The following is a 27,573-nucleotide window of genomic DNA, read 5'->3' on the forward strand; positions in this document are numbered from 1 at the left end:
GCTCCTTTCAATCGTTCGCCGAGTCGAGTGTCTTCGCTGTCATTACGCCGAGGTGTCTAGCATTCAATACACGAGTACCGATTTCGCACCTCAAATCAATTAGTTCTCGTCTCTCATCTCTTTGTGCGTCTTAAAAATACTTAACTGCCAACTATTTTAGAAGATCTTGTTTAACTTTATTATATTTTTACCTATCATAAACCCTCGGGTGACTAGAAACTTAAAACTATTAACTTACTAATTTCATATAGTACAATGAATATATAATATATACGTTTAGGTACTAGTGTCGTATATTTTTATAGTTTTTTCTCTTGGAAAAAACTGCATTCCTTATTCAGTCTAGGAAATCTTAATATAAATAATACTAAAACATAAATAATAAAACGATGTGACAGAAAATCAGTTAGAAATGTAAACAACATCAAAGCCGACGAACGTGTTCTGCCGTAAACGGTGGAGTTCAGGTAACAACGTCTCGCTTCACAAATAAATCTAATAACTGCACCGAAGATTGCCGAGAATTGACGACGATTGCCGTCGATTGGCCTAATATGACACACTCCACCTTTGAGATACTTTTATCAAATTTGCTGATATTTTTGTGCATCCATCTTGTATCGAATGTATGGCTTACTAAGTGCGACAACAATTTACATTGAAAACTTACAACTTCGTAAGACTAACGATTAATAAGTAACCTTTTTTTGTTGAAGACATGCTTATATTGTTTCAAGTCGTGTTATGCTCACGATCATACAAATGTGAAGTGAAGTGAACCAGGCTAGCGGCACCTGCTTCACGTTGGCAAAGGGGTGTGACCGCCACCAAAAACTGGCGAAAATAAAAATAAATCCGCCGATTATCAAGAAGGAGCAATTACCAAATAATTACGCGGCTCGAATAAAAGGTCGGTTGTTTGTTATTATGTGCAACAATGTAAAGTGGCAGGCGCTCTCGAGCGGAGTGGCCGACCCCTCCCTTCCCTCCCTGCTGGGGCCTTCTAGCCTCTATGGCCGCGGCGTAAGGCCGAGAGTGGGGTGCGGCTCGCGTGCGTGGTGACGCATACATTGAGTAGAGGCTTGCGTAATGATCTTACGGTAACCGACTTATGATCCGTTCTGTTTAGCTCGTTATGTCTTCGGTTTGTTGCTATTGATTTCCGATATGGAGCTGGCTGCTCGCCAGGAGCCGCCGCTCCGCGGACGTGACGTCATACTCGGTCCCTTACAGGATACCGGTCGTCTACTGAAGTGTACGAACCCCGTTTGGCCAATATTAGTTTTTAAATAATATCAAAGTTTACCTAATTGCGAGATAATCATTCTTCTCCCTGAAGTGATCAATCATCCTATAATTATGAAGCTTTGCGGTCCTTAGAGTAGGTTTTTCTTCTATTTTCAGCATTTTGCATTCATTTTTGTATTCAGGAACCTGATATCGTATGCCACTGGAATAACGACAATTATTTAATATTATGAATATTAAATCATTTTTGACGTTAATAATCTACCTTTAACATTATTTTATATTCTTAATAAGACATTGTTAACATTGATATGACATTTGCAGGGCTATTTATATATGGCTGATTGTGCGGATAATTGTAATTGATCGATCTAACCACTGTATCACTATCTTGGCAAATAAACTATTATTATTATTATTCTAATAACTTACCTATTTACTGACTATGTATTTACATTTTAAAAAAGTAACAATGAAACAGACACAGTAATGAGTCTGCTCTTTACCTCTTGGGGGTTTACGCTCTTCTTTGATAATCTGGATCATGATTAGTTTGCCAGAGCATGAATTCGCTGATAAAATATCAAACAACGAACCTTTAACTTTTTGTTTTGCTGTAAATTATGATTTATATTTGTGAAGTTAAATCGTGTAAGTGCAATTTAAAATAAACAGAACGAATTAACGTCGCACTATCCCTAGCACGTGGCTTGACCTCACAACATGTTACGATGTTACCCTTTACAAATAAACCATTGCAATTCGTCACACGCACCAAATACGTCACCCGCGCTCTCACTACGCAATACATTACTGGCACCGGCCCGCGTTCTCATCTCGCGTGTTGGTAACGGGCAGTGTATAAGCGACAACACGATAACGCTCGGTGTAGTAAATTTAATAATTCATTGTAGTATTCATTGGTGCAAATTCAATTACGTGTGTTCCCCCGGGTATACCCGGTCGGGCCCAGGGGAAGCAATTCTATTACCGGCGCTCGGCTGTTTACTAATTCATTTGGCAATCACATTCGGTAATTATGTGACAAGTTAGCGCGTAAGTTGTCTTTTGGGATCTCGCAAGTTGGGCCGAGAATTGGGGTTCGATAACATCGCGGTTGATTGAAAGTTCAGTCACTATAATTTTTATAACGGTTTGACTATCGGAAGAGTTAGACCAATATTTTTATCAGCTTTTACAGCCACGAACTTTTTCATATTCATTGTAAAGCTTTTTAAATAGTAGGTTGAACATTAAAACTTAATTACAAGTCTCTTATTGTTTAGGCGTGTCGTCTTTAGAAGCAGCGAAAGACTTCACGGTCGACGGTTTGACTGGCTACAACGGGAAGAAGAAAAAGAAAAAAAGGAGACATAGGTAACTAAAAAATGCTTTAATCATTTGATTACGCGTAGACACTTTGTAAATCTCTTCCTTTCATCAAGGTGAAGTTTATTAATCAACAGTCAATTAAATTTATATATCCTGTTTTTTTAATACCTATGTTTATCAGTAAAAAAGTATTCGGTTTTTATAAGTGGGTAAATGGTAAAAAATGTATGTTACGAGTAGGAAGGTTCCCTTTTACGCTTAAACCTTGCATAAACTAACTAATCTCAGGTAATTTATTTTTGTAGTTACTAACCAATGTGTTTAAGTTGTCTGTACATCAGTATTCCTATAACGGCCGACGTTCAATTCTGTTTGGTATATGAAATATCTAATTAGTTAATAAATATTTACGACGGAGCTTTACATTGTAGTATATTATTATGACCTCACCAAATCATTTTGTGAGAACTAAAACGCAGAAGAGTCAAGATCTTTCACTTACCAGAAATCCCGTCTGTGTTCTGTATTATAGCCGGACCATTTTCACCTCGTATCAGCTGGATGAGTTGGAGAAAGCGTTCAAGGATGCCCACTACCCTGACGTGTACGCGCGAGAGATGCTCTCCCTTAAGACAGACCTGCCCGAGGACAGGATACAGGTGAGTGCTAGATCTTCTACGAACAATTAGTGTTTTTTTACTGCTCCAGCGTAGTAAGCAGTAATTTAAATTATTGTGAAAAGTAAATATTCGCTTTCCCTTAAATCATTAATTTACTCTTAAAAGTAATACCTTTGTGGCGCTTCTCATTGAAAATAATTATTTATTCAGTTTTTTGGAAACGGTATTCCTTGGTATGGTAGGTATGCCTCAATTATAATTTTTGACATCGACTGATGATTTTATAGCCTTATTTAACAACAAACAATATATATTAGTAGATGTTCGCTATCGTTTGATGGAATATCTTTGATCTATTCAATCAGCATACCTAAATTTACATAAGACCTGAAATCTTAAGCTTGGCAGAACTTCGGCTTGCACTCGAGGCCTGCAGCCAGGAGCATGACTAGTAAAATAATGAAAGAAAATTGATTAATTTATATTTGAGATTTGATGTCAACGTTTATTAGGTATACATGTCATACGCTGAAATACAGAGCTGAACTTGTACTGCCCATGTTGAACGGATTCATTTGTATACATTGGTATTATTGAGCACGGTTTACATGCGCGGGTTTTTTGGCTGCGATATAATAATCGCATTAGGATTATGTCCTCAATTGGCGTCGCTTGTAATGCGACACTGTGTTTTGTGTTGCGTAAACGTACGGCCCACAGATCTACGTTGAGTAGGGTGTCCATTGCTTTCTTACGATTTTATATGCAATATAGCCCAACATAATATTTTATACTCCGCTTGCTTTGCGACCCAAAAAGTGTCTTGGCCTCCGGAATGAGGATAATATAATCGATGACTCGGGTTCGATATAGAAAGATGATGTACCTACCATATTGGCTTTTATGAAACAAATATCAAGAATACAGAAATCCAATACTAAGAAGGCTTTAGCGCCACTGGTTTCCTTATCGTTGAGTCCGTAAAATTGGGTTAAAAAAATATCTCTCTTCGATAGGCTCGAAAGCCATGGACTGCGTGGTCAACCTTCTCTCAAGGGTCTGTTGATCCGAATTCGACACCCGTTGGTAGCAATACGATACTTTAAATCGGCAAAAGATTTCGCGGAAGCAATTTCTATGCGATTTCTTTCTATTGTTGTGAGATTGACGTCTCTATTGACGTTAATTATGTGAGGAGCTCCGTCAGCAGCAGTAATTAATAAGGATTAATTGACGAGGGTCCCCTCTTTATCGATTGTTAAGCGAATTAGACAAGTTTTTTATTAAATAACTGATTTTTAATTTACAAAATGTGCTGCATATTGAAGGCATAATATACCCCTGGTCAACGATTGGGTTTATTATTTGTTGTAAGGAAGTTCTTTAGCAGCACAACACAAAGAGCGAAAGTGAAGGCTTGTATGTATTTAACTAAATACCGAAAAGATCCGTGATTGTGGGCAACATTGTCGCTGTATTCGTAATGTACATACGTTATAATTACTAACCACTAGAGGTGTGATTATTATTAATAATTTTTCCGTTTGCCGGCTTCACACAACGGCCTCAAGTGTCGCTTTCCCTCGGAAACTGCGGGGAAAATACAACCTCCTCCCGGGCCCCGCGGAGGCCCGCGCTCCTTGCGACTCCTCACCCCATTCGAAGAAACCCCCCGCCAGAAAATAAACTTTAACCTAACCGCATAGAGTGTATTACAACTTAATTTGAATGAAGAGGAAAATTCGCTAAAACATTGAAAAATGGCTCGTATGTCAGGAGTTATGAAGTTTAACATGGCAGCTCGGAGCACCGAATTCGGAATAATAGCTTTGGAGAGATTAGGTTTCCCCGATACGGGAGAGACGTTGCAATAAGTGAATTATTGTGCAACACAATCTCTATGTGGAGTATGAAACGTATCCGCTATTAATTAAAATCGCTCCTAACGATCTGCTTTTTCTAAAATACTCATCCAGTTAGACGAACACTTCACAATTCTGAGTTTCTCGTAATATATACCTACCTATATGTATTTGTTTGTCTCTCTCCTCTTTTATACTTACTAATTTTGTCTAAAACCCGTTTTATTACATTAACTTTTTACTTTAGACACTTAAGGTACATATTTACGTTTTAGACAGACAATGTTTTTAATTTGTTATGATATTGTATTGTATTGTTTTCACTTCGGCGAAGGTTGTTGTTCTTGGGAGCAGTAGGTAGTATAAATAATTAAATTAAAAAATATCTATATTTCAATAACACCTGATGTTGAATAAGATTTGAAGATTTATATCATGATCTATAATGTAAACTAGGTTAAATCCATATAGTTTTAAGAAAATAAATAATATAGTTTTTATAAAATCATAAAGTTAAGAAATCATTTGATGTGTAATATAACAATATGTTCAGCTAACGCCATCTATGAAGTAAATGTGAAACTACGAAGGTATGGCGACCGCGCGCTGATTGGCCACTTTTGTACTCTACGTGCATGGTAAAAGGAACTAACCGCCACCGTACGGCACTTAAAATGACGACTTGATTTGTTGGGATGAAGCACATTTTTACCTAAGTTGTTATGCTAAGCGAGGATGCTTGTGCTACGTGCTGTAATATGATTAGCTCCGCCTTTCAGAGTGGCATGGCGGCCGTTTTGTCTTGAGAGTTGTCTTTTTATGTCGTTTCTGCGAATATGTGAGCCTATTTTGTTATTGAATTATATCGCCCGGAGCAGAATTTATTGCTACGATTAATTAAATGGAAAACATGAAGTTTTCTTGATGACTGTGTTGTGGTTGTGAGCTGGTATATTTTCGATTATTATTAGGTAGGTACGCATCCAATTATTAAGCCTTAACAATAATAACACTTGCAAAGCAGCGTTTTAAAAAAATCGATGTGCATGTGCATGGAGATATTATAAAAAGTAACTAATTTTGGAGTTAGGAAAATATTGAAAGATTTGTGGATTTTATTTATTTTTATTTGTTAGTAAGCAAAAAAATAGAAGTAGGTATTAATATGTATGACTGTCCTTGGCGCACATGAGAACATAATTCGATAAATAGTGTACAAAGTATCAATGTTTTCGCATTGGCATGCATTTAATACATACAAGATGTGCCTTTCTATTTCGTAAGGTTAGGTTAGGTTCATTATGTAGAAAGAAGCTTTATATGAAAATTAATCCCTGACCTCCGCGTTGAACATTGAATAAAAAGGTAAAAATTGCAGGTCACACGGAGAAATTATTTGTGAACAAGAAATTGATGCGATTAGGCGATAACGGAACTCCCAATATCCTCGAAGCAGCTCTTGCTGAAAACCTAATCAATTCCATCCGGTTTCACTTGCGGAAATTTTACTTTAGAGCACAGTGACAAGTTATTGAATCTGACGAAATCATGTTTCTATAATAACAATAATCAATCGAATCGGCGACTCGTCACACAATATATTTTTGCTAATACCACAGTACTAAGGGAGACGCGATATTTCATAATACCCATGGGAAAGACTAATGGGCTGCGAATTGCCCCAGGCAGTATCTGCAAAGTCTCCACGTAAGTCTTCTTAATAATATGATGATACTTCTTTCCTGAATTTCAAAGAACGACTCAAATAATAATAGGTTGTATTAAGTAAATGTTTCGAACTATTTCCAACGTTAAATTAACAAATGAGAACACATAATATCCTACTCTTGTAAACAGTCCCAAATCCATATTAGCTTTATTATCCGTTGGTACAATATCCAGTAAAGGGCTGTGCGCCTAATGATCGGATAATCGGATTGTGCGCACAGATAGGTAGATACTCCTACCTACACCGTAGGCCACTCTGATTTGAATTATGTTCTGTTTAACTATTAAACTTAGTTCTTAGGTCCAAATGAGACTTCTTTGACAATATTACTTAACTATTTACGGAAAAAATGTCGTTGATTTGTCTCTTCGTCGGCTTTTATGTTATCAAAACAGAGCTGAAGCCGGGAGATACGCAGACGGCTCCCAGAAACTTTTATTAAAAACTGAACATTGCCAAATATGCACTCTTAAACAATTCGTAGATATTCAAGTAGGTACTGTAGTGCCATATTTTTTTGTTAATTGTTTTAGTATGAAAATAAAATTTTATAATAAAAACCTCATCATGAGTCTTTGTCTCGAGCAGTAACGTATTAGTAACTCAGATAGTAGAAAACAGCTTAGTAGCACCTCGGGAGACGTCGATATTTCCAACTAAAAATAACCAATGCCACACCAGCTTCGAAGATTTACTAATTATTTAGATGTCAGAGTACAATTTCATTAGCAGGGACAATGAACGCGTCCAGACGGGGCTGAGGCTTAGGGGGGTTAGAGGAGTGGGGGTGAGGCGGTGGAGGCCGGGCGGCGGTCCGGGCGAATTTAGCAATTAGCGTGCGTGCGGCTTCCTCCACTAATAGCCACCTAGCTACGCTCGCTCGACCAGAATTGACAGATCCGTAGCTCGCCATACCTACTGACTACTACCTAGTTACGATACTGCATACGCAGCTCATACCTACGTAGTCAGTACCATTCCAATTAGAGACCTAATGTTAGCTTCTGAATGATAACTTAGGTACCTACATTGGTGTGTTATGTACATGTCATAATAATCCTCTGATGATACAAATCACTAGTGGTCTCTGTGGCTGATTGATTGCTCTTGTTTCTGCCTTAAGAGACTTTTTCTGTTTCTTAATAATACTGAATAATACTGCATTTTTAATTTTGAACTTGGTCAAATCCTTCAGTGGCCTTTTCTCAGCTATTATTGAAAAAGTGGTTTCTGAAAGCTATAAGTCTTGTCTTCTACATAGTCTTTGAGTAAACAGTATAATGTCAATTGCCTCTGTGTGTATTGTTTTTTTTTTACACTTTGGTGATAAATGTACCTATGTTTGTTTGTGAGGATCCCTCACAAGGAGGGTTCGCTAATCCCAAAATCGGTCTTTCAAGTGCTTGCCTTATTAAAATGCCAAATGTTCCTCTAAACAGATTAATTTGTCGCCTTTTAAAACAGTGTATTTATAGACTAAATTTATACTGGCTGTGTCATAGCATTTATATGCTTTAGTTAGTAGTGCAGTTGACGTAAAATTACGTAAAAACTTCAATCTGAACAACAGTACCTTTTCCTCTCAATGTTAAAATGTGTCTGATAATATACCTATTAATAGATATAAAGAACAGCTCGGACACTTTAAAAACTCCATTAGGTAATTAGTAATTTAATAGAGCATAGTGCTGTGCATTTTTTCTCCTGATTTCTGATCGAAACTATTTTAATCTTATTCAAGTCATTCCTACATCGACTACTAACTCCATACGAGAAGTGCTTGTGTTTTGTTCCAACTATGTTTATAAGAGCGTTATGACATTTTGTTTCAATGTGTCAAGTAAAACATGGCATGCAGTTCTAAACAAATTCCTTGTACACATAACGAGCGGCAAAGAGCCTTTCTTGCCAGCCCTTCGCTCTTAATTCAAAATTGGTAGTAAAAAAAAATTGTCTTCCATAAATATGATTAATAATTACATTTTGATTTCATTTGAAACTGATGCGTTCTCTTTGCCCCGCAAATCACTAAAGTTAAACATCAAATTAAGGAAGATAAATGCGCAGAATGCCAGAGAGTATAAAGAAGTAATAGAATAAACCGCACAGTCTCCGCCCCTCATTCGATTAGCGGTGATTAACTGCCGAGCTGATCCGTTTACACGATCAACTATACATTAACATTACACAAGTTCAAAACTCGATGGGGCCTGCTTTTCAATAGACAATTTAGTTTTATTAATTCTGTCGTCAATTCAGTTTAATTCGTCTTAAAAGATGTTGATTAAATTAATAGATGTGGAATAGATCACACGTCTTAACCTTGAATTATCGCGTCGATCCAAAATAATATGAATTCAAAAGGTGTTTTTTACATGTTAATTTTTATATATTTTAACTGTCTCTGACTGTTAAAACTGAAACTGAAAGTATCTTAAATCACTTTGTATCCAAACAACGGTTGTAACGATTTACGGACCTGTCAGACAGGGACGCGTGTAGCCCCGTTTCGCTCGTTTGCAGAGGCCAGGGGAAGGGGAGCGAGGGCCCTCCGAATAATTTGGTATCATTTATTATAACATCCACAATAACTTATAATGTTATTAAGCTCCAGAGGGATGCTCTTTATTAATTCATGTGTGAATTACGCACTTGCTTATTAATGGTTATTTTTATTTGAAATAAGTAACCTCCGTTGTCGTCTTTGTAAAATTAAATCACTGTTATTATAATACATGTATAATAAAATAAACCCATTATTCACTAGTAATGAATTACCTTTAGAAAATGTGCTTTCACGTCGTGGGTGGTGTGCAGCAATATATGTATATGTCACCGAAATATAACAAAATCCGCAAGGATTCGAGAGATAAATTGTATTATTTTACGCCCGGATTTTGTTATATTCCGGTGACATATACACTACTTATGTGGAGGAAGACACCTTTTATCATGAAACTACATTTATATTATCTATATTCGATCTGACTAAAGTAAATTTTGAATAACATGTCCTCACACTCCATTGAGACTACATCACAAAACATGACTCCCCTGCACTTGTCGTTTACTGGTACATCACCACCATTAATATTCATTATAGCCGCGCACGCGACGTTCACAAATGATTCAGTTACGCAATTATCATTCTTAATTACATGACTTTAAGGTTTTAAATGAGATAAAGCTCCACACGAAGTAATGGTCCAAAAAAAATTCTACTTTAAATGCTTTTAAAAGCAAAATATTCAAAATTTATTAGATTACATTAGCAGAATCATTTGTAATGTTTCAATCGAATTATTTTAAACGGATTTAAACTTTTTTAAATCAGTTTGGTTTAAACAAGACATATTTTAACACTATTGTACGTTTAAAATATCCTACGGTATCCATACATAAGTTAAATTTTGAATTTCATTTGAAGTTCTCCAAAACATCTTCTTTAGTTGTTCAGCCTTCACCTGTGCCTTTGTAAAGTAGTCCCTAAAAAGCATTAATTATATAGCAAATAATATCTATTTCAAAGTAAAGTCGGTTCGTAATGGTGGCTTAAAAGATTTTTTAAACGGTGTTTATTGAATAGGAAGAGGGTCGTTGGTCGAAATGTTGGTTTTGGTCGGGATCAACAATTTCATTTCGAAGATACGGTCATTTGTTAATAAATACGTGATAAAGCTAAACAAATGAAAACTTTATTTTATTGTACTAACACCATTTACGGCAAAAATTGGTAGAGAAATAAAACTGCAGGAATTTAATAAAATAACATTGCCATCTTAAGTGTCTCATGCTCAATGGTAACATCATCAAAACGAATGAAATGGATCTAGTCTAATGAATTTGAGTGTAATTAGGGTGTTAGCGTCGATAAGTCTCGTATAATCAGCCGCGCGTTCGCACGCAGGGTGCGCCGGCGGCGGTCGACCATCTTAAAAAAAATGAGTTGGTCTGTAATGACGTCACGTGCCCTTAACGAGACATTTTCCCGCCCCCCGCGGAGCGAGGGAGACTATTATTTTGTTAAACCATTATCTGTTTGTTATACTTAATAGCCATTGTGTGTTATTGTGATGAATCGGCTCGTGTGAATATATTTTTTTATGTTACTGAAGGTAAACGGGCTCGTCTGATGGTTTGATAGCCCACCCATGCACACTCACATTGCCAGAAGTGTGTTGCCGGCCTTTTTTAGAATTGATACGCTCTTTCCTTGAAGGACCCTAAGTCGAATTGGTTTGGAAATACTTCAGCGAACAGCTGGCTCCACATGGTTTGTCGCGGAAAACACTGCCTAAAGAAACGCTTAGTTTCGGAACGTCAGACGTCGAGGTGACACGGATGGTATTTTGTATTCTTCCTTGACGTAGGTACTTGATGAAACTCAGCTGCAGGTATCCGAACATCTCCTCTAAATCCTCTCATGTTAAATTCAGTAGAAAATCTACGCCAAGAAATGGGCTGCGGAAAAGCCGCTCGTAAAGTGACTGGTCGTCGAAGATTCGAATCCCTCTTCATTGAATACGTATAATGTGCAACGCAAACTAAAGTAATATTATTTCAAATGCAACTAATTACGTAAATCAGAAAGAGTACTCTGATCTTCAAGACTCAAATAAAGCATAAGATTGGTTAAGCGATACGTATAGGCAACATTGCATCAGACATTAAAGACTCAAATCGATGACGTACGACTGACTTGAATATATAGGTAACTAAAGTATAGGCCATCGGTAATAAGAACGAAAGTATTGTCCACTAATATTATTAGTAAAGTAACGATATTTCTTACAAAAGCGCAGCAAAAGTTATCTAAATATGGCCCACTCGACGATAATCCCACAATGAACGCTCTAGTTAGGTATCTGAAAATTTCCCGTAATGTGATAAAGTGGGTTTGATTCCCGACGATGTAATTTATTGGTTCGTTGATACGATCTCCGGTAATGGACAGTTGCTATCACTTACTGTAATGAGATTGCTTCGACTTGTACCAAGCGTCGACCCCATAGACCTCGAAGGAATATCTACCTACACAACTATTTATGTATCACATTGTATTCTTCAAGGATGTGTAGAGTGTTTCTTTATGTTTTCTTAAATCAAAAATATGTCAGTTTTATTCAATTTGAGATGAGATGGTGTTAACTGTAAGATAAGAGTTACTGAAAAGCTGTGTAATAAATGATCAATAGGTTCAATCAATCAACATTGTATAGTAACATATATGTACCAACATTGCTAATATATTTACTTTAAAGGTCATTTCAATATTTTCTTAACTATTAATTACCCGCCTTAGTTTACACAATTCCTTATTTGCGGTTTTGCATCACTTTGCCAACGTTTATTACAGACACAAAATATATATCTTCGACCGCCCCATGAGGCATGGGACAGACACATTTCCGTGTATTTACTAAACAGCCTTTTGTGACTGTGCATGTCATAATATTTATTTGTTAGCCTAAAATCGGACCCAAAAGAAAACTAGTAACTAGGAAAACTACTAACCTTTAACCGCCAATTAAATTAAATAATACTGTCTCTAACACGAACGACTGCAACATTTACAGTGTAATGTTTCTAGTGAGCGTGAACCTGCGGCATGTCAAGCCCACGTCCCGGCAGCCGACTCGCGAACAAAGACAATTCATTTTGTAATGGACCCATTGTATTGATAATATAATTATATTTCCCTTTTCCTGACTCGTTTATTACAATGTGCTATCATTTATGACAAATTGTTTACATTACTTTATTATCTTTTATTGTCGTGGATTTAATCGTGATCTAACATTTATAAGTTTAAACATTAAATTAATCCGCAAGTTAATGTTATAAGTAAAGCCACGAGAGACAAAAAGGACGAGTTAATATTTGTAAAAAAACCACATTTCATCGTAACTTAATAAAGAACATTGCAAACCGGGCCATTAATCCGAAAGACCCCTTGGCGACACAACTCGCGTGTCCAATACGATTCGTCGCAGTGTCGCGTTGGACCTACTGTAGTTAATGTGATGTAAACATTTAATTTTAATATTGTTTTGTTTTTAAAAATATCTTTGCTTGTAATGTTTAAACAAATCAAATGACCTTTAGTGAGTTTTTATTGTTTTAGGTCAGAAATTACGGCTTAAAACAGTATCCGTTCGTAGCCATGTATGTCGTAGCGTTTCGTAGCACATATATATAAATAATTATTATATATACATTAAATTATATGCCCAAAGATTACAAAGGCGCCTAGCGTTGAAAATCTTCGTAAATATTAATTCTAATGTTAGTACAAACCGAACAGCAACCGTGTATTAATACAAATATTGGGACGTAATAATTCGTTGACACCTGTGCTGACTGCACTCCCACCTGTGCTAACAAGATATTAATTATTATTTAATAACGCACATTGTTCTCACGAAACCTACATTATTACGCGTTACACCTAATTAATTATACATTTTAATGGAATTAACGTTTGTAAATTCACGGTAATATTGTGTAGTTATTCGTGATTTACGAATTTACTTGCATAATTATAACTGAATTTATATCATATCGTATGTATTAAAATCTATTAAAGATATACCCAGGGTATAACCTAAATACTTAACCTTTAAAATGAATAAATAAAAGATTTTAAATGCCAAATAGTTAATTGTTTAATTAGAGTTGATTCATAATGTAATGTAAAATATATGTAGCAAGCAAGATACTTTACATATTTTAAAATTGTATATTGTAACTAAATCAATATGTCTCAACGAAAAGGATAAGTTTAGTAACATATCTACAGAAAACATTAAAATAATGTTATTGTACAAAAACGTGCTGAAGCTTAAAGTAATCACAGAATGTTGCGGAAATAATTCAATATACCGTAATATCCGAAATGGGGAAGTATACAACACCACGTTAGTAAATAACAATCTGATAACCGCCCACAGAGAGATTTACAGGCTATGCGCTCAGCCTTTTCGTGGCATCTTACACGTTGTCTACTTACACATAAGAATGAAAGTTGTGTGTGTGGGCTCGGGATAAGTGATATAAAAATGTTGGCAAGTGGATCCAATAAAAGGTTGCATGCGAATGTATGATAAACAAGCTTGAGATGCTGACTCAGAACTTTTATATTGATCTGGTGTTTGGAGACATTATGAAAACTGATAAAATTGTTATAGAGTTATAACAAACAATGACTTTAACCTAATATAATAACCTTAAAATCAGCAAAATATATTTGTCCATAGTTTATTTACCGGCATGTTTTCTTAATTGAATTTTTTTCTTTAGATTCGCGTAACTTTTTTCTGTTGGGATGTATAAATAGCATATGTAACATTAGTTGAAATTATGTAAATATTAGGTCCTTGCATATGAAATTGGCGTATTTCGTACTGGCCACTTTAATCACGATGTTCTCCTCTTTGGTAAGGAATTCCAAATTCAAATTTGTACAGCTATTTACTCATGTATTTGTGCTTCGATGATCGTCATTCATTTGTTTTTTTCTTCTGTTTTTTTCTGTTTGCGTCACTCATTTTACAAAATGGAAAACTTAAAGTATCGCATTATTTACGAGTACGAGTTCCGCCGTGGCACTAGTGCTGCGGAAACGACTCGAAGGGTGAATGATGTCTATGGCGGTCATGTTGCAAAAGAAAACACAGTTCGTTTTTGGTTCCAACGTTTTCGTTCTGGAAATTTTGATCTGCAGAACAAGCCCCGTGGACGACCTGAGACCGAAGTTGATAATGAAGTATTGAAGGCTTTTGTGGAATCGGATCCATCGCAAACCACGTCCGAGTTAGCTGCAGGCTGCAGTGTTAGTGATAAAACTGTTTTAATTCACTTGAGGCAAATTAGGAAGATTAAAAAGCTTGAAAGGGGGGGACCTCACGAATTGACTGAAGCAAACGCGCGTCGACCGCTGCGTTACATTACTGAACCAGCACAATAATGAAGGTATTTTAAACCGAATCAGTACCTGTCATGAAAAATGGATTCTTTACGATAATCGGAAGCGCTCAGCGAAATGGTTGGATCCTGGCCAGCCAGCCAAATCCTGCCCCAAGCAAAAATTAACGCCAAAAAAGTTACTTGTAAGCGTTTGGTGGACTAGTGCCGGTATTGTTCATTGCAGTTTTCTCAAATCTGGCCAGACTATTACGGCTGATGTCTATTGTCAGCAATTGCAAACCATGATGGAAAAGCTAGCGGCTAAACAACCTAGGCTGGTCAATCGCTCCACGCCACTGCTACTTCACGACAATGCTAGACCACACACTGCACAACAGGCGGCTACCAAATAAGAAGAGCTTCAATTGGAATGTCTAAGACATCCTCCGTACTCCCCGGACCCAGACCTCCAACAGATTACCATTTTTTTCGAAATTTGGACAACTTCTTGCAAGGGAATAAATTTAACTCTGATGGAGCAGTCCAAATCGCCTTCACAAATTTTATTGATTCCCGTCCGACTGTTTTTTTTAGTAAAGGGATAAATGAACTACCTATGAGATGGCAAAAGTGCATAGAAAACAATGGTTCATACTTTGATTAATTAAATATATTATATTTAAAAATATTCGACTTTTTGTTCCTCCCAAACAAAACGCCAATTTCATATGTAAGGACCTAATATTTAAAAATATTCGACTTTTTGTTCCTCCCATACAAAACGCCAATTTCATATGTAAGGACCTAACATTAATTTTCAAAAACAGAATAAAAACAACTTTTCAGGTGTGGTATACGCGTGTTTATTACACATTTCAAACATTTTAAAAAGCTAAGAAAATTCGTGCACTCTTAACATATTTCCTAAAGAAACAAGCTACTAGTGGAAATATTTACGCAATCTTGAAATAAATCGTTGGTGCGACCTCGACGTGAAGATGTTTGCATACAACGAAAAGGTTCAACTCTCCGCTAGAGCCTCGGAAACTAATACCTCTCAATTGATTCTTTCTCAATAATACATTCCTTTACTACATTTCAAATGCTGATAATCTTAAGAGATTTTGAATCAAACAAAGATTTTTTACTTTTAATTAAATAACTTTCATAGCAGGACGGTATCAGAAAATAGTAAAAACTCAAACAAAGTACTTATAGTATAAATTTGAAGATTTTTCTTAACATTGTTCTAAAACCCTAAGTTCTTCCCAATTTTTATCAATAACAATATCGACGTTCATCTTCCATTTAAAACCTGCTTAAGTCGTACGTTATACTCGTTATTTCAACAATTTTAACTCTTAACACAACAAGTTTAACATTTAATGTTTTATGAAAAACTGGTGCAATCCGTTTCTTTAATCATAATTTTTTAGACGAGATAGTAATCTACCTTCTATGCCTATGACAACTCGTTGATTTTTGTGTTTGAGACAAGACTGGACTGGACTAGCCATTAGGCCACCACTACTGCTTCTGAAACGTTAATGTTCTTTTCACTTAAACATTCCACTGGCTTTTCCGAAGAGAAGAATTATTGTTTTGTGTGGCTCTCAACTCTGTGTTAACAAACATTCCTGTTTGTGTGTAATTGGGTATCCTCGCACAATACCTTAAAGTTATTTTGTTAAAGTTTGTAGTTTGTGAGCAAGCTGTCCAATTTGACGGACAAATTGGAGGTTTGAGTGTCGTGGAGTGACATCTACTCGAGCACTGCGTGCTCGCGCCATTATATTCTGTATTTTATTTCATAAAAACATTTCTCTTCGACCAGGTCACTATCTAGGTCTTACAATGCAACAGTTTGGAAAGTATAATTCAACCTTTGTAACACATATTGGAGTTAAAACGGTGCGTTCAGAACGAGATGCGATGGATTTTTAAATACCGAAGTCTTTCCCCGAACTCCTTAGCCATCTATAAGAATAAGACCGAACACTCGACTACGTGACACGGCAGAATAGTTTTCCAGTTATATGAACACGATAACCGTCTAATCCGTGTTCTCGTCCGCGCCTGAACAAACACCTTCAACGGCGCGGCCAATTACCACCAATGCAGAGTGTTTGCTTAGTCGACACTAACACTTCTCTCAATAGATAACATCAGTGCAGGTAATCACAACAAAAAACAACTTAAATGCTTGGAATTCACGATTTTATTCTAATAAAATTTACAAAATCGTCGGTTTACCGGTTTTCTAAAAAATCTGAAAGTTGATAGTCACGATGATATAAAATAAAACCACATCACTCCTTATCTACAATATATAGCAGTTAACAAATTTAAGCAAGTTACATGTGGAAGGACATAACAAAAAACGTCTCGTCTGAAAGGGTCTCTTTTAAACTTTGAAAACACAAAGAGCCTTATTATCGCTTTATTATTTTAATATTGTTGCAACACTAACAATCGCCGAGCCCATATTATTTATTATAAGACACTAATGAGCGTGTAGGCACCTCATACAACAACCAATTTTATCTGCGTTTAATCGATGCCGCTCGAAAGTGGACCTTATCGACCGGCAATAAGGTGTTACGGCATGTAACGGACGGTTATTATTTATTTGGCGGAGATACAATAGTGACACGGGATGCATCGGGCTGAAGTGGGGTTTTGAGTGAAAATAAATGCGTAATGATTGTGGCAGAGTGAGCGAGAGGTCCGACTGAGAGGTGTCTTGTAGACGTTGATTGACAGCCTATTTGCTGAGCAGCCTCATTCAATGATTCGATGAGAATTGCTTTTATTTATTTCAACAATAAATTAATATAAACTATCACTCAAAGTAAATATCGTTTGTTATTTGTAAGCGAGATTCATACGAGGTTATTGAGGTTTCAATTACCGAATGATAAGTCTTCTGTAAAGAGTATATAATAATTTTATTATCTATATTTAAGGCTTTTTACATATAACACCTACGATGAGTTCAATGTCTTAGAGGAATAATATAATTGTTGGCCACTAAAGGCAGAAATTAAAATATAAAAAGAATGGACAATAATTTGAAAATCGAAACTCATATAATGCATCGTTTCCGTTGCATACAATAATGACAGATGACAGCAAGATGGCGGCCGCTATCACACGCCGCGAACAATGACAGCTCTTGGAATAACAACGATTCGGTCTTTGAACACTAATTATGCTTGCTGTACATTTGTTAATATATTATAGTGGAAATGTGACGTATCAGGGACGTGTGCAAAGAAATAATTCCGGAATTGTGTTTGTTTAGAAACATTTGAGAGAGCAAATAATAATAACCCACACAGAATTTGGTTGATCTGTATAATATATACCAATAAAAAATATTGTTTAAGATGTCTTTGTAAGTATTGTATAGTTTAATTCGTTGTTGAAGAAACAAAGAAGCTATTATGGCAAGGCGTACTCTCATCAAGGCACATTGTCTGCCGATAGGCTGCCACTTTGCCTCTAAGAGAAACAAAAAACAACTTTTTCCAGTGTCTGTCATATTTCTCTGTGTATTCTTTAGATATGTACTTATAATTTGAACACTTAATCGTTTATTTCCCTTACATAGTTTAAACAACAACACACTACAACTCTTCGTACTAAATGTCTTAGAAAAGCTGTCACTATAAAACCGTTCATATTTTGGAGCGTTACAGTATCACAGATAAAATTAATCTAATAAAGAATAATAAAGCTGATTATGTTTGCTCAAGTGTAGAAATGTGTTTGTCTGACACATTCCACCCCGACACCGCACTTCCCTGATGTTTGCCCATCGTTATTTTTTGGTAATTGTTTGCCCATCATTACGCTCATTCTCCTCGACATTATTCGTCACCTGTACCTTGATGTAGTCCATACAATATGGATCCATTTTGTGGGTAAATCTGCCACTCGACAGTTTGTTTGACGGGATTGCGTATCGCAATATGGATAAGAGGAATAGCAATTATTAAATGTCCTAAATAGAATACACGAACGAATTAAAAATTCGCCAAATATTGGAATATTCGCACACAAAGAGAGCTATCTGAGTAATCTGTATTAATTCCGACATTAAACCGATACACGGATATGGCAACTATTGAAATCAATTTGCAATAACGCAAATCTCCATATCATAATCGGATATGAGGCGATTGCAATTAAAAAATATATTAAAGACGTCTTTTGAGCGGTAAGGAGATTACGCGGCAGTCGCAGCCGCTTTCAGCCGCCGATCAATTCGGTACTTTCAGCATATTAAGATTACCTATGATACATTTTCACCACTTGTGGATAATTGGGATGGTCCGAAGTAAATCACTTTTTGTTACACACACAAACGTAGCGAGTACTTGTTTTATTCGCCTCATTTCGAACGTGGTCTCGTTTAAACTGTCATCCGTTGATTAGACGTCAATTGGCGCTCTGTCAAGATATTATAGCAATTATTTCGATTGGGCAAACCGAGCAATTGCCCGAAATCGCTTATTCACGGCCGCTAGTTGCTCCGTTGGAACAGCTGTTGACCACTGGCCTAAGCCTCGAGCGATAGCGATTTGGAACAGGTTTACGTTACATTTTATAAAATCTAAACTTTCTGTATTATGTGTAAAAGTTGTATTTATACTTAATAAAAGACAGCTTAAATTACTAATTTCAACCCTAAAGGTAATATTGGAATAATTAACGATAACATGGCCTTTAGTATTAACCGTGCCAATAATTAATAACCTTTGAAATTGATGTAGATTCTAATCTCGCAAGAGTTCTTCGCTTGCAACCCGCTCAATGTAAACTATAATAATTTCCCGCGACACGGCTCGCCATGTTAGTCTAACGTGCTGTCGGAAGTCTCCGCCAGTCGTTATTATCATATTTTTATAACTACCCTCCATGGGCAGCAACCTGACTTGCACTTAATAAATTACAGTTATTTTAGGTTTCCGTTTCCAACAATTACATAATATAATTGTTCCTATAAATTGTTGGAATATGGAATATTGTGGCGGTGACAATGTGTAAAGCAAAGTGAAGCACTTAACTCATCACTCGCAAACCGCATATTAACTTATAGATTAATCAAAATGTGTCCAACGCACCCCAATTGAATAATAACTTGTTAAGGCGACGCGGCGCCGAGTCGACCGACGGCATTGTGTCGCAAATTGCTGCCAAATTGGGAACAGAATCGCAACTCCATTTAACCGAGGCTGCACCTGATTGGTTGCCACGCCCCCGCGCGCACCAAGAAATGAAATTATGCATCTCGCAAATAAGAATGCCTCCTGTAACCTTATTTCAGCTGTCAGCGACCTAATGTAATTGCTGACACTCCGATTCCTTGCTGCTGTCACTCGCCCAATCGACGTGATCCCATTGTGTTGAAATTATTACCTGACGATTCTAATCCATCCAATCAAATAATGTTGAAACATGCTGAAGAAACTTCATTAGTGTAAAAGAATAAAGAGAGGAGCACGTCTCACTCCGGGTCAACAAAATCAATTTCCTACACTTACAACAATTATGGCGAGTGATCGTGTTAGGTGATTATAGTATTTATACAATAACGGTGAGCCCCGAGGGACCCCGTCCCCCGGGAGCGTACTTAGCACCTTGATTGTGATCCTGTCGGCTGAGTTTCATCCCTTTTGTGATAGATTAGATACTGTGAGGAGGGAAGTGGCTCACCCACACCTTTCAATAAGTGTTCACAACTTTGTTGCAACCCATAAGGGCCTCTTACGGAAAATTGACTTTTACAATTTAATTAAATCGTAAGAACGAATTATTTATATTTCGTAAGAAAAGTTATTCTTATTGCGTAAGTTGATTCTTCTGATTTGAAAAAGATGATGTCCATTAATCGCTCTCACATCTCTTAATTGCCGATTGCGTTAGTTCTGTTGTACCACTAGCTTTAAAGTTAGCTTTCAAATCTACCAGCTACTCGTAACAAATTGTTTTACAGACGTTACAAATTCAACCCTAAACTAATGCGTCCATCCAACGAGGAGCCCTCGAGTCGGCCACAATAGCGCATCCAGGAGGTCATGTGAAAGTGGATTGTCACACATGGATAATAAATTGTCGGCGGGTGTAATTCGCAGTACACGCGTCATTAACGTGCCCGAATGTGCTGCCAAATTAACAATTACACCAACCTTGTGCCTTTATGTTAATTAGGAAATTTGGAGATTCCGTGCATTGCCTGTCTCCACCTCTACCCAAGGCTACGGGCGGTGCCAATTACACGATATTGAGAAGATAACTGGAGCGGAATTACTTTTAGAGCCGACGATGTGTTTGCATTCTCATTACTTGTGTTTAAGCAGTGAAACACTGCCATAGTTTCTTAGTACTATGAGATATCAAATTAATTTCTTACTATGTACCACCTCTGATTTCACTGCATAAGCCTGATCCAATCTTAGCCGTCAGAAATAATCAACACGATAATGTTAAGCCAACAAAACAATTGAATTTTCCAATAATCATTGGGCCGCGGGGCTCGACCGCAAACAATTAGAGTAGCCTGGTGTAATCCGGGTTGGCTGGCTAATCCCGGGCCGCACAATTAGTCTGTCACCGGGTCGTAGTGTCCAATCAATAACGTCCGCGTCCGTCCCTTCCGGATAAGCTGACGTAAACGCCGCTAAGTGATCATTACGCTCACAAACATGCTTTCTTTCAAGGGTTAACTTTGTCGGAGCTACGAACAATAATGTCTCTTGTCATCAAATCATATTATTTTACTGAACTTTACGTTAGTTGTACGTACGTACGTACGTTAGTTGTAGGTGCATACTTTGTGTACTCACATTGAAAACGGCCGTGCAATGGATTTTTTATCAATGTACAAGAGGAATACTCCGTCATACAGTGAAGGAAACAATGTAAGACGCACGCCTATGACCCAAAAATTCACAATTTCATGCACAGAATGTATACTATAAATATGAAGAAAATAGATACGATACTCTGAAGCTAAGATAAAGGGTTATATATTTTACCAAAGAAATCTATAAGTTGCTGATACTTACAAAGTCTATGCATACGGAAGGAATAAATGGAGGAAGACAAATCGTAGTAATTTATTTAATAATATCGCCATTGTGCTTGACCAGTAAACCCTTGTTACTTTAAAGACTGTGTTCTTAAATATTCATCATGGTATCCACCTCCTTTAATGTCACAGGTATCTTAATATCGTTAATAATATAATAACACGTTGATAAATACACGTTCCGCTCACAAAGCAAGTAGGCGGATTTGAGACGAGGGGGTTACGGAGAGCGGGGGCGGGCGGAATATAATACTGCCGGAGTATTAATTTGCGCGGAGAGCGCGGATCGAGTTTAATTAACAAATTTAATTAGAAATTAACTGTTTCGCAGGCGCTCTGCACTGAGATTGTAGGGCTGCCAGTTCCCGAAGTGTGTGCAACATTATTAAGTTTAGTTATTACCATTGAAGTGTCGTATGATTGGTAAGAAGAATAACGTTCAGTTACTCTAACTCTGTTCTACTGAGGTTTTTCTTAAATGATAAAATCATTACATTATATCGTATAGTGATTAGGCCGATGGATTAAACGATAATTCCGTATAAGGCGATCCTTATGATGACTGAATAATAAAAACCCATATAAAAGCTAATACCGGTGCAGCCCTGCCGGTTAGGTAGAGAGCTACACTCGAGTTTGAAAATTTAATCTAGTCGCGTTTGTTCCCACTAATTGGTTTGTTTTACTCGCTTAGTTAATAACGCGGCGTCGCACACTTCACATCCCTCGCCGGCTGGACACTGTCCATGTAATCAATTTATGTTCTAAATTCGAAAAGTGCTTTTAGGTAACCTATTCGCAATGAGGTATTAGAAAAATAACAGCATATTATGAATTAATATACTCGTAGCATACGACTTAAGTTATCATTTTAAGCATAAATAATCTCATTCAGATAAACTCACTTTCCCTCTGTAATATCACAATTTTATTGATAGGATTTTTTATGCCATAGAACGTATCATTTAGAGTTTAATTATGAACAATTAATCATTTTTAGGCTCTGTATGATATATGATAATTTTTAGGTGTGGTTCCAAAACCGACGTGCGAAGTGGCGCAAAACGGAGAAGTGCTGGGGCCGGTCCACCATCATGGCGGAGTACGGCCTCTACGGCGCCATGGTGCGTCACTCGCTACCGCTGCCCGAGACCATCCTGAAGAGTGCTAAAGACAACGACAATGTCGCCCCGTGGCTGCTCGGTAAGCAAATCTCCATTACTTATAGGAAGAAATTATTTACATACCCAAATATTTATATCAAAATGTATGTATATTAACTTATAGTTTTTTATGTCACATAAATTATGAAATTACAACAATAAACCTCGTGACTTGACTGTCTTTTATCTTCGCAACTGTTAGCATAAGGAATTAAATAGATGTATATGCCATAATTAATGCAGGTAAGTGATAGTGGTAGTAGCTCTAGTAGTTATATGATAAGAAAAGACTATTATTACTACTTAAGGTATTTTAGATGATTGGGAATGAACTCTCATTGAAAATACCTAATTGGAACACGTAACTTTAACCATGCAATATCTCGCAAGTAGGCGGGTGTAGAACTAGGTACTTGTTGTGCCAAATGTATGATGTGATGATTTTGTTGAAGAGTCGAGCGGCGCGGCCGGCCGACCGTAGCGCGCCCTGCGCCTCCGACCACCCGCCGGTGAGTCACTTTTTTCTTTCCCGATCGCAGATTCAATTAACAATACAATAATTAGCCACAACAAAATCATCACATATTAATAACTAATCAATATAATTGGACACTAATTGGCTATGCTTTGTACGACATAATTGTTAGCAATCCAGTGTTCTTAATATAAAACTCATTTGAACGTATATAGCAATGTAGATAAGGATTTTAACTCTTTTTTTGTCCAACTGAAGTCAATATTGAAGAATTTCGCTTCATTTATTTATTTTTTTACTTTCATCTAGTATAGCGCGAAACAATAACGCGTACTTATTAAAAGCATAGTTTATAAAAAAAGGAAAGATGTGAATGAGCGCTAGGTTGTTATAAACCACCTAAAGCTATCTGAAAATGATGCTAAATGAAACAAAGCCCGAATTTTTTAATCATGCTCCCAAGAACTGCTCATTTTTCACACTTGTCTCAAAGCTGGAACGTCGCGTCTAGCCTTCATGTGTCTACTCGCGGCCGTCTTTGTTACACTATACAAGGCTGTATTATTTCCTACTCCTGTCATGCAACTCATTTGACTCAACATTCATCATCCCTAAAAACATTTTTTCTTCATTATCATTTCTCAAACTTAAAACATTTGTTCAATTACACATAATAATAATAATAAAAGCCCGAATAAAATAATATACAGCATAGATTTTATACATACATTTAATTAAAAAATTATTAATATCTTATGTATCCCATATCCCAGCAACCTTAAGTACCGTCGATCGGAACCCCTTCACGGGCGTCACCCAGCGTTTTCCAACTGTCTCTGTCCAATTATATACACTACATATTAAATATTTTGTGCTCTGATATTGAAGGTCAATAAAATGTCTAGCATGATACGTTAATTAAGGTCTAAGACCTTACATAAATGCTTAATAATCAGATATTGGAGATATTGATTAGTCAGGTAAAGGTAGAAAAAATCTGCGATGTTTAATGGCTACGGGTCTATGCAGCGTAGCCGGCGCTACGCGCTACGAGGCACCGTTACCCGTTCCCTATGAAAACACACACAAATCATTAAAAGAATGCAGCAATATGCACAGAGCTCAGGCTGCGCGCGGCGCAAGGTTCGGGGTGAGGGCGGAGGGGAAAGCCAGGCGGGGGGAAACAAGATGGCCGCCCTTGTCTAAGGCTTGATTAACGCAGATTTAAAGGGCTACCGCTTTACATATTAATTATATACTTACTCACCTGCCCATGTAGTAGTAGAGGGGTTGCGTTTGTTTTTGCTTTTTATAATTTTGCATTTTCAAAATGGCCGCCCTCGTCAATACATAAACGTAAGGTTCTGATTAGGTATAAAAGCTGACAATTGAAATACTCTTCGGCTGCCTCCACATTATGATAATTTCTCTCTAAATAAGAGTGTACACTCATTTGTTAATCATTTATATATTTTTAAATTTAATAAATTTATATTATTCAATTGTAAGAACTATGTAATGAAGTAGGCAATATTGAAGTAAAAATGGGCAGCTGTTAACGTTATTAACAAATAAAAATAATTACCTGTACTTTGCCATATTCCTAAAACTATAAAGTTCAATAAATACATATGATATGAATATACTTTAGGAAAAGGTACTTCTATTTTATTTTAATGTTATTTTAAAATAATAGAAGCCATGTCTCATTGATACTAACCTAAGATGACTTTTCTTTACTGCTAATCTTTGAATGATATATAAACAGTGCTTTGCCGCTTATCTTAATGTTATATATAATAAATTATACCTACTTATAATCAATTATATACAATATGTACAATTATTTCATTTTCGTTCTCGTTGCTCTTTCGGTAGATCACATCAAAGGGACATGAAGGCCCTCGTCCGCCTGCCCTACTGCTCCATAAAGTTTAGCACAATTTTAAAAGTTGAATGCGCTCTACGAGCCACTTAATAAATCTCGAAATGCATAAAAAACTTGAAAATCCTTGGCAACGCCAATTAAATGTCAATCAGTGATAAACAAAAGCCTTGCATCAAGGCATTATCCAATCCACTAGACGGCCGTGTGCGCCACTCCGGCAGATCAAAGGAAACGCAAATGGATGAAAACAGGCATCTTTCTAAATTATCAACCTATTACACACTTGCTTTGTGCATAACGCTTTTATCTAGGAAAATGACACCAACACTTAGGCGCAGTCTACACGACGCGCATTACGCACTCCGCTCAACGTTATCAACAAACAAATGAGAGTGCCTTACTTCATTTCGCCACCATTTTTTAAATCAAAGGAATTAATAACATATACCAACCTATACCACTGAGCCATTCGATAAAAGAGTTCAATTCAATAATTCAATTTATTAAAGCCTTAAACTTTTTTTTTTCAAAATTTATAAAACGAAGTATGAAATAATTATTACGTTGTCGATTGAAAATTAATTGCTTATATCAAACACCAGATTAACATCGATATAGTACAGATATAAATAAAAAAGCTCCTGACTTGTTCAAAAATTGTCTCTCTCTCGTGTATTCGAAACCTAACGTTCGTGATATGAAAATTTAATATGAGCTTAAAACGCTAGGTGGTATAGGACGTGTCCTTTGTGTCGCGGAAGCCACTTCACTAAATGGCTAAAAATTATCACACAACGCATTAGCAAAGGCTTTGATGTCTTATTTCTTTTAAAATTAACTCTACATTATGGCAACGTGCTAACAAACGCAGCAACGACTCAGAACATTGTTATATCTATTAGAAATCAAAGGAAATTGAGCCATCGTTGTGGATTTCATTGCACTTCAATTAAAGCTTTTAAGCGACACACTAACGACTATTGAAAGAGTTTTTAATAGTAGACTTAGGTGATGTGGAAAGTTGCCTTTGAATTTTACTACTTTAAAGGTTCATATAACTAGATTAATTTAATTAGTTAATCCTTAATTTAGTTAGTCATTTACACGACTAGGCAAGACAGCCTAAGAAAATGCAAACCTCATCACTTGAGAATTAAAAAATATATATTAGTTTAATAATTGGGAATAGCATACGTTAAATGCTGGAATTAGAATTTCTTAAATATCATAAATGGAAATCAATAAAATACTGACAAATACTATTTGCTAGACACGAGACAAACGTTGGCACAGAGACCGCAGTTACGTTTAAATAAACGAATGTAGTTGGGCTGTAATAGAGGAACTTTGCGAGTTAGTCCGGTACAATTTGTGACGGTCAGAAAGGTACTTGTCTTTTGGCTTCTCGTTTAGTAGTCGTGCATACTCGTTTATTGAGATGATGATAAAAATTAAATATAATACTGTATTTTCTAAAATTCTTACAAGAAATATACCTGGCTATATGCTGGCTGCTTCAGTTGAGTTTAGTTATTGAGTGACGATCACAACCGATCAAGTGAATGCCATGTTTCAAGTTCAAATAAATTTGTTTAAAAAGTCTTTTATGCCATAATAATTTATATTGATAAAGTCAATGTTTCATTATATACAGACTAAGATCTTATCAATATACATTGGGATATATCGAAAATAAAATGAGCCCCAACGGCGCCACTCGATGTCGTAAAGTAGAACAACGTCTACTGATTAGGTATTCAGTATTCACATCAGCTTCTACGCGGAAATAAAAACCTCGTAAAATCCTGCTTTGATATTAAATCTTCATAGTTCTTTATTAAGAAAACTTAATCGCAATCTCTGTTTTAAGTTTGAGCTGTGTTTGATTTATGGTATTTAAATTTTTGTCTATCAATCTCTAAACCTAACATATTATTAATAATACATTGTAATAAAAAAAATACGAATAGGTGTGATCTAGTTATTTATGCTCAGAAGTTTTATAATACGGATTTTTAGAATTTCATTGTTAACATGTACTATAACTATTCTGGCCATAAAAACTATTACATAAAATCAGTACTTTTTTTCAAACTTTTTAATTATATATTACTATTTTGAATTTGGAACACGTATACACGATTTTGTACCATTTCACATAGATTTTCGTGTTTAATATCAAATTTCAATGTAGAATGGGGTGTTAAATAAAATGGGATTGCAGTGATCGCCTCGCACAAAGTGGATATGGAGCC

General features: G+C 36.3%; 1 protein-coding gene across 1 annotated transcript in view; it reads left to right on the forward strand.

Annotated features, from left to right (window-relative positions):
- The window catches only part of LOC123714206 (visual system homeobox 2-like), a 60,935-nt gene that overhangs the window by 28,501 nt on the left and 4,861 nt on the right, over positions 1-27,573 (forward strand). Inside the window, exons 4-6 of the mRNA XM_045668397.1 lie at positions 2,535-2,625; positions 3,113-3,239; positions 22,821-22,995. Coding sequence (XP_045524353.1) covers positions 2,535-2,625; positions 3,113-3,239; positions 22,821-22,995 — 393 coding nt within the window. The remainder of the gene's footprint in view (positions 1-2,534; positions 2,626-3,112; positions 3,240-22,820; positions 22,996-27,573) is intronic.

This window comes from Pieris brassicae, chromosome 9 (genome assembly GCF_905147105.1).
Source record: "Pieris brassicae chromosome 9, ilPieBrab1.1, whole genome shotgun sequence".
In the NCBI taxonomy this organism is placed as follows: Eukaryota; Metazoa; Arthropoda; class Insecta; order Lepidoptera; family Pieridae; genus Pieris; species Pieris brassicae.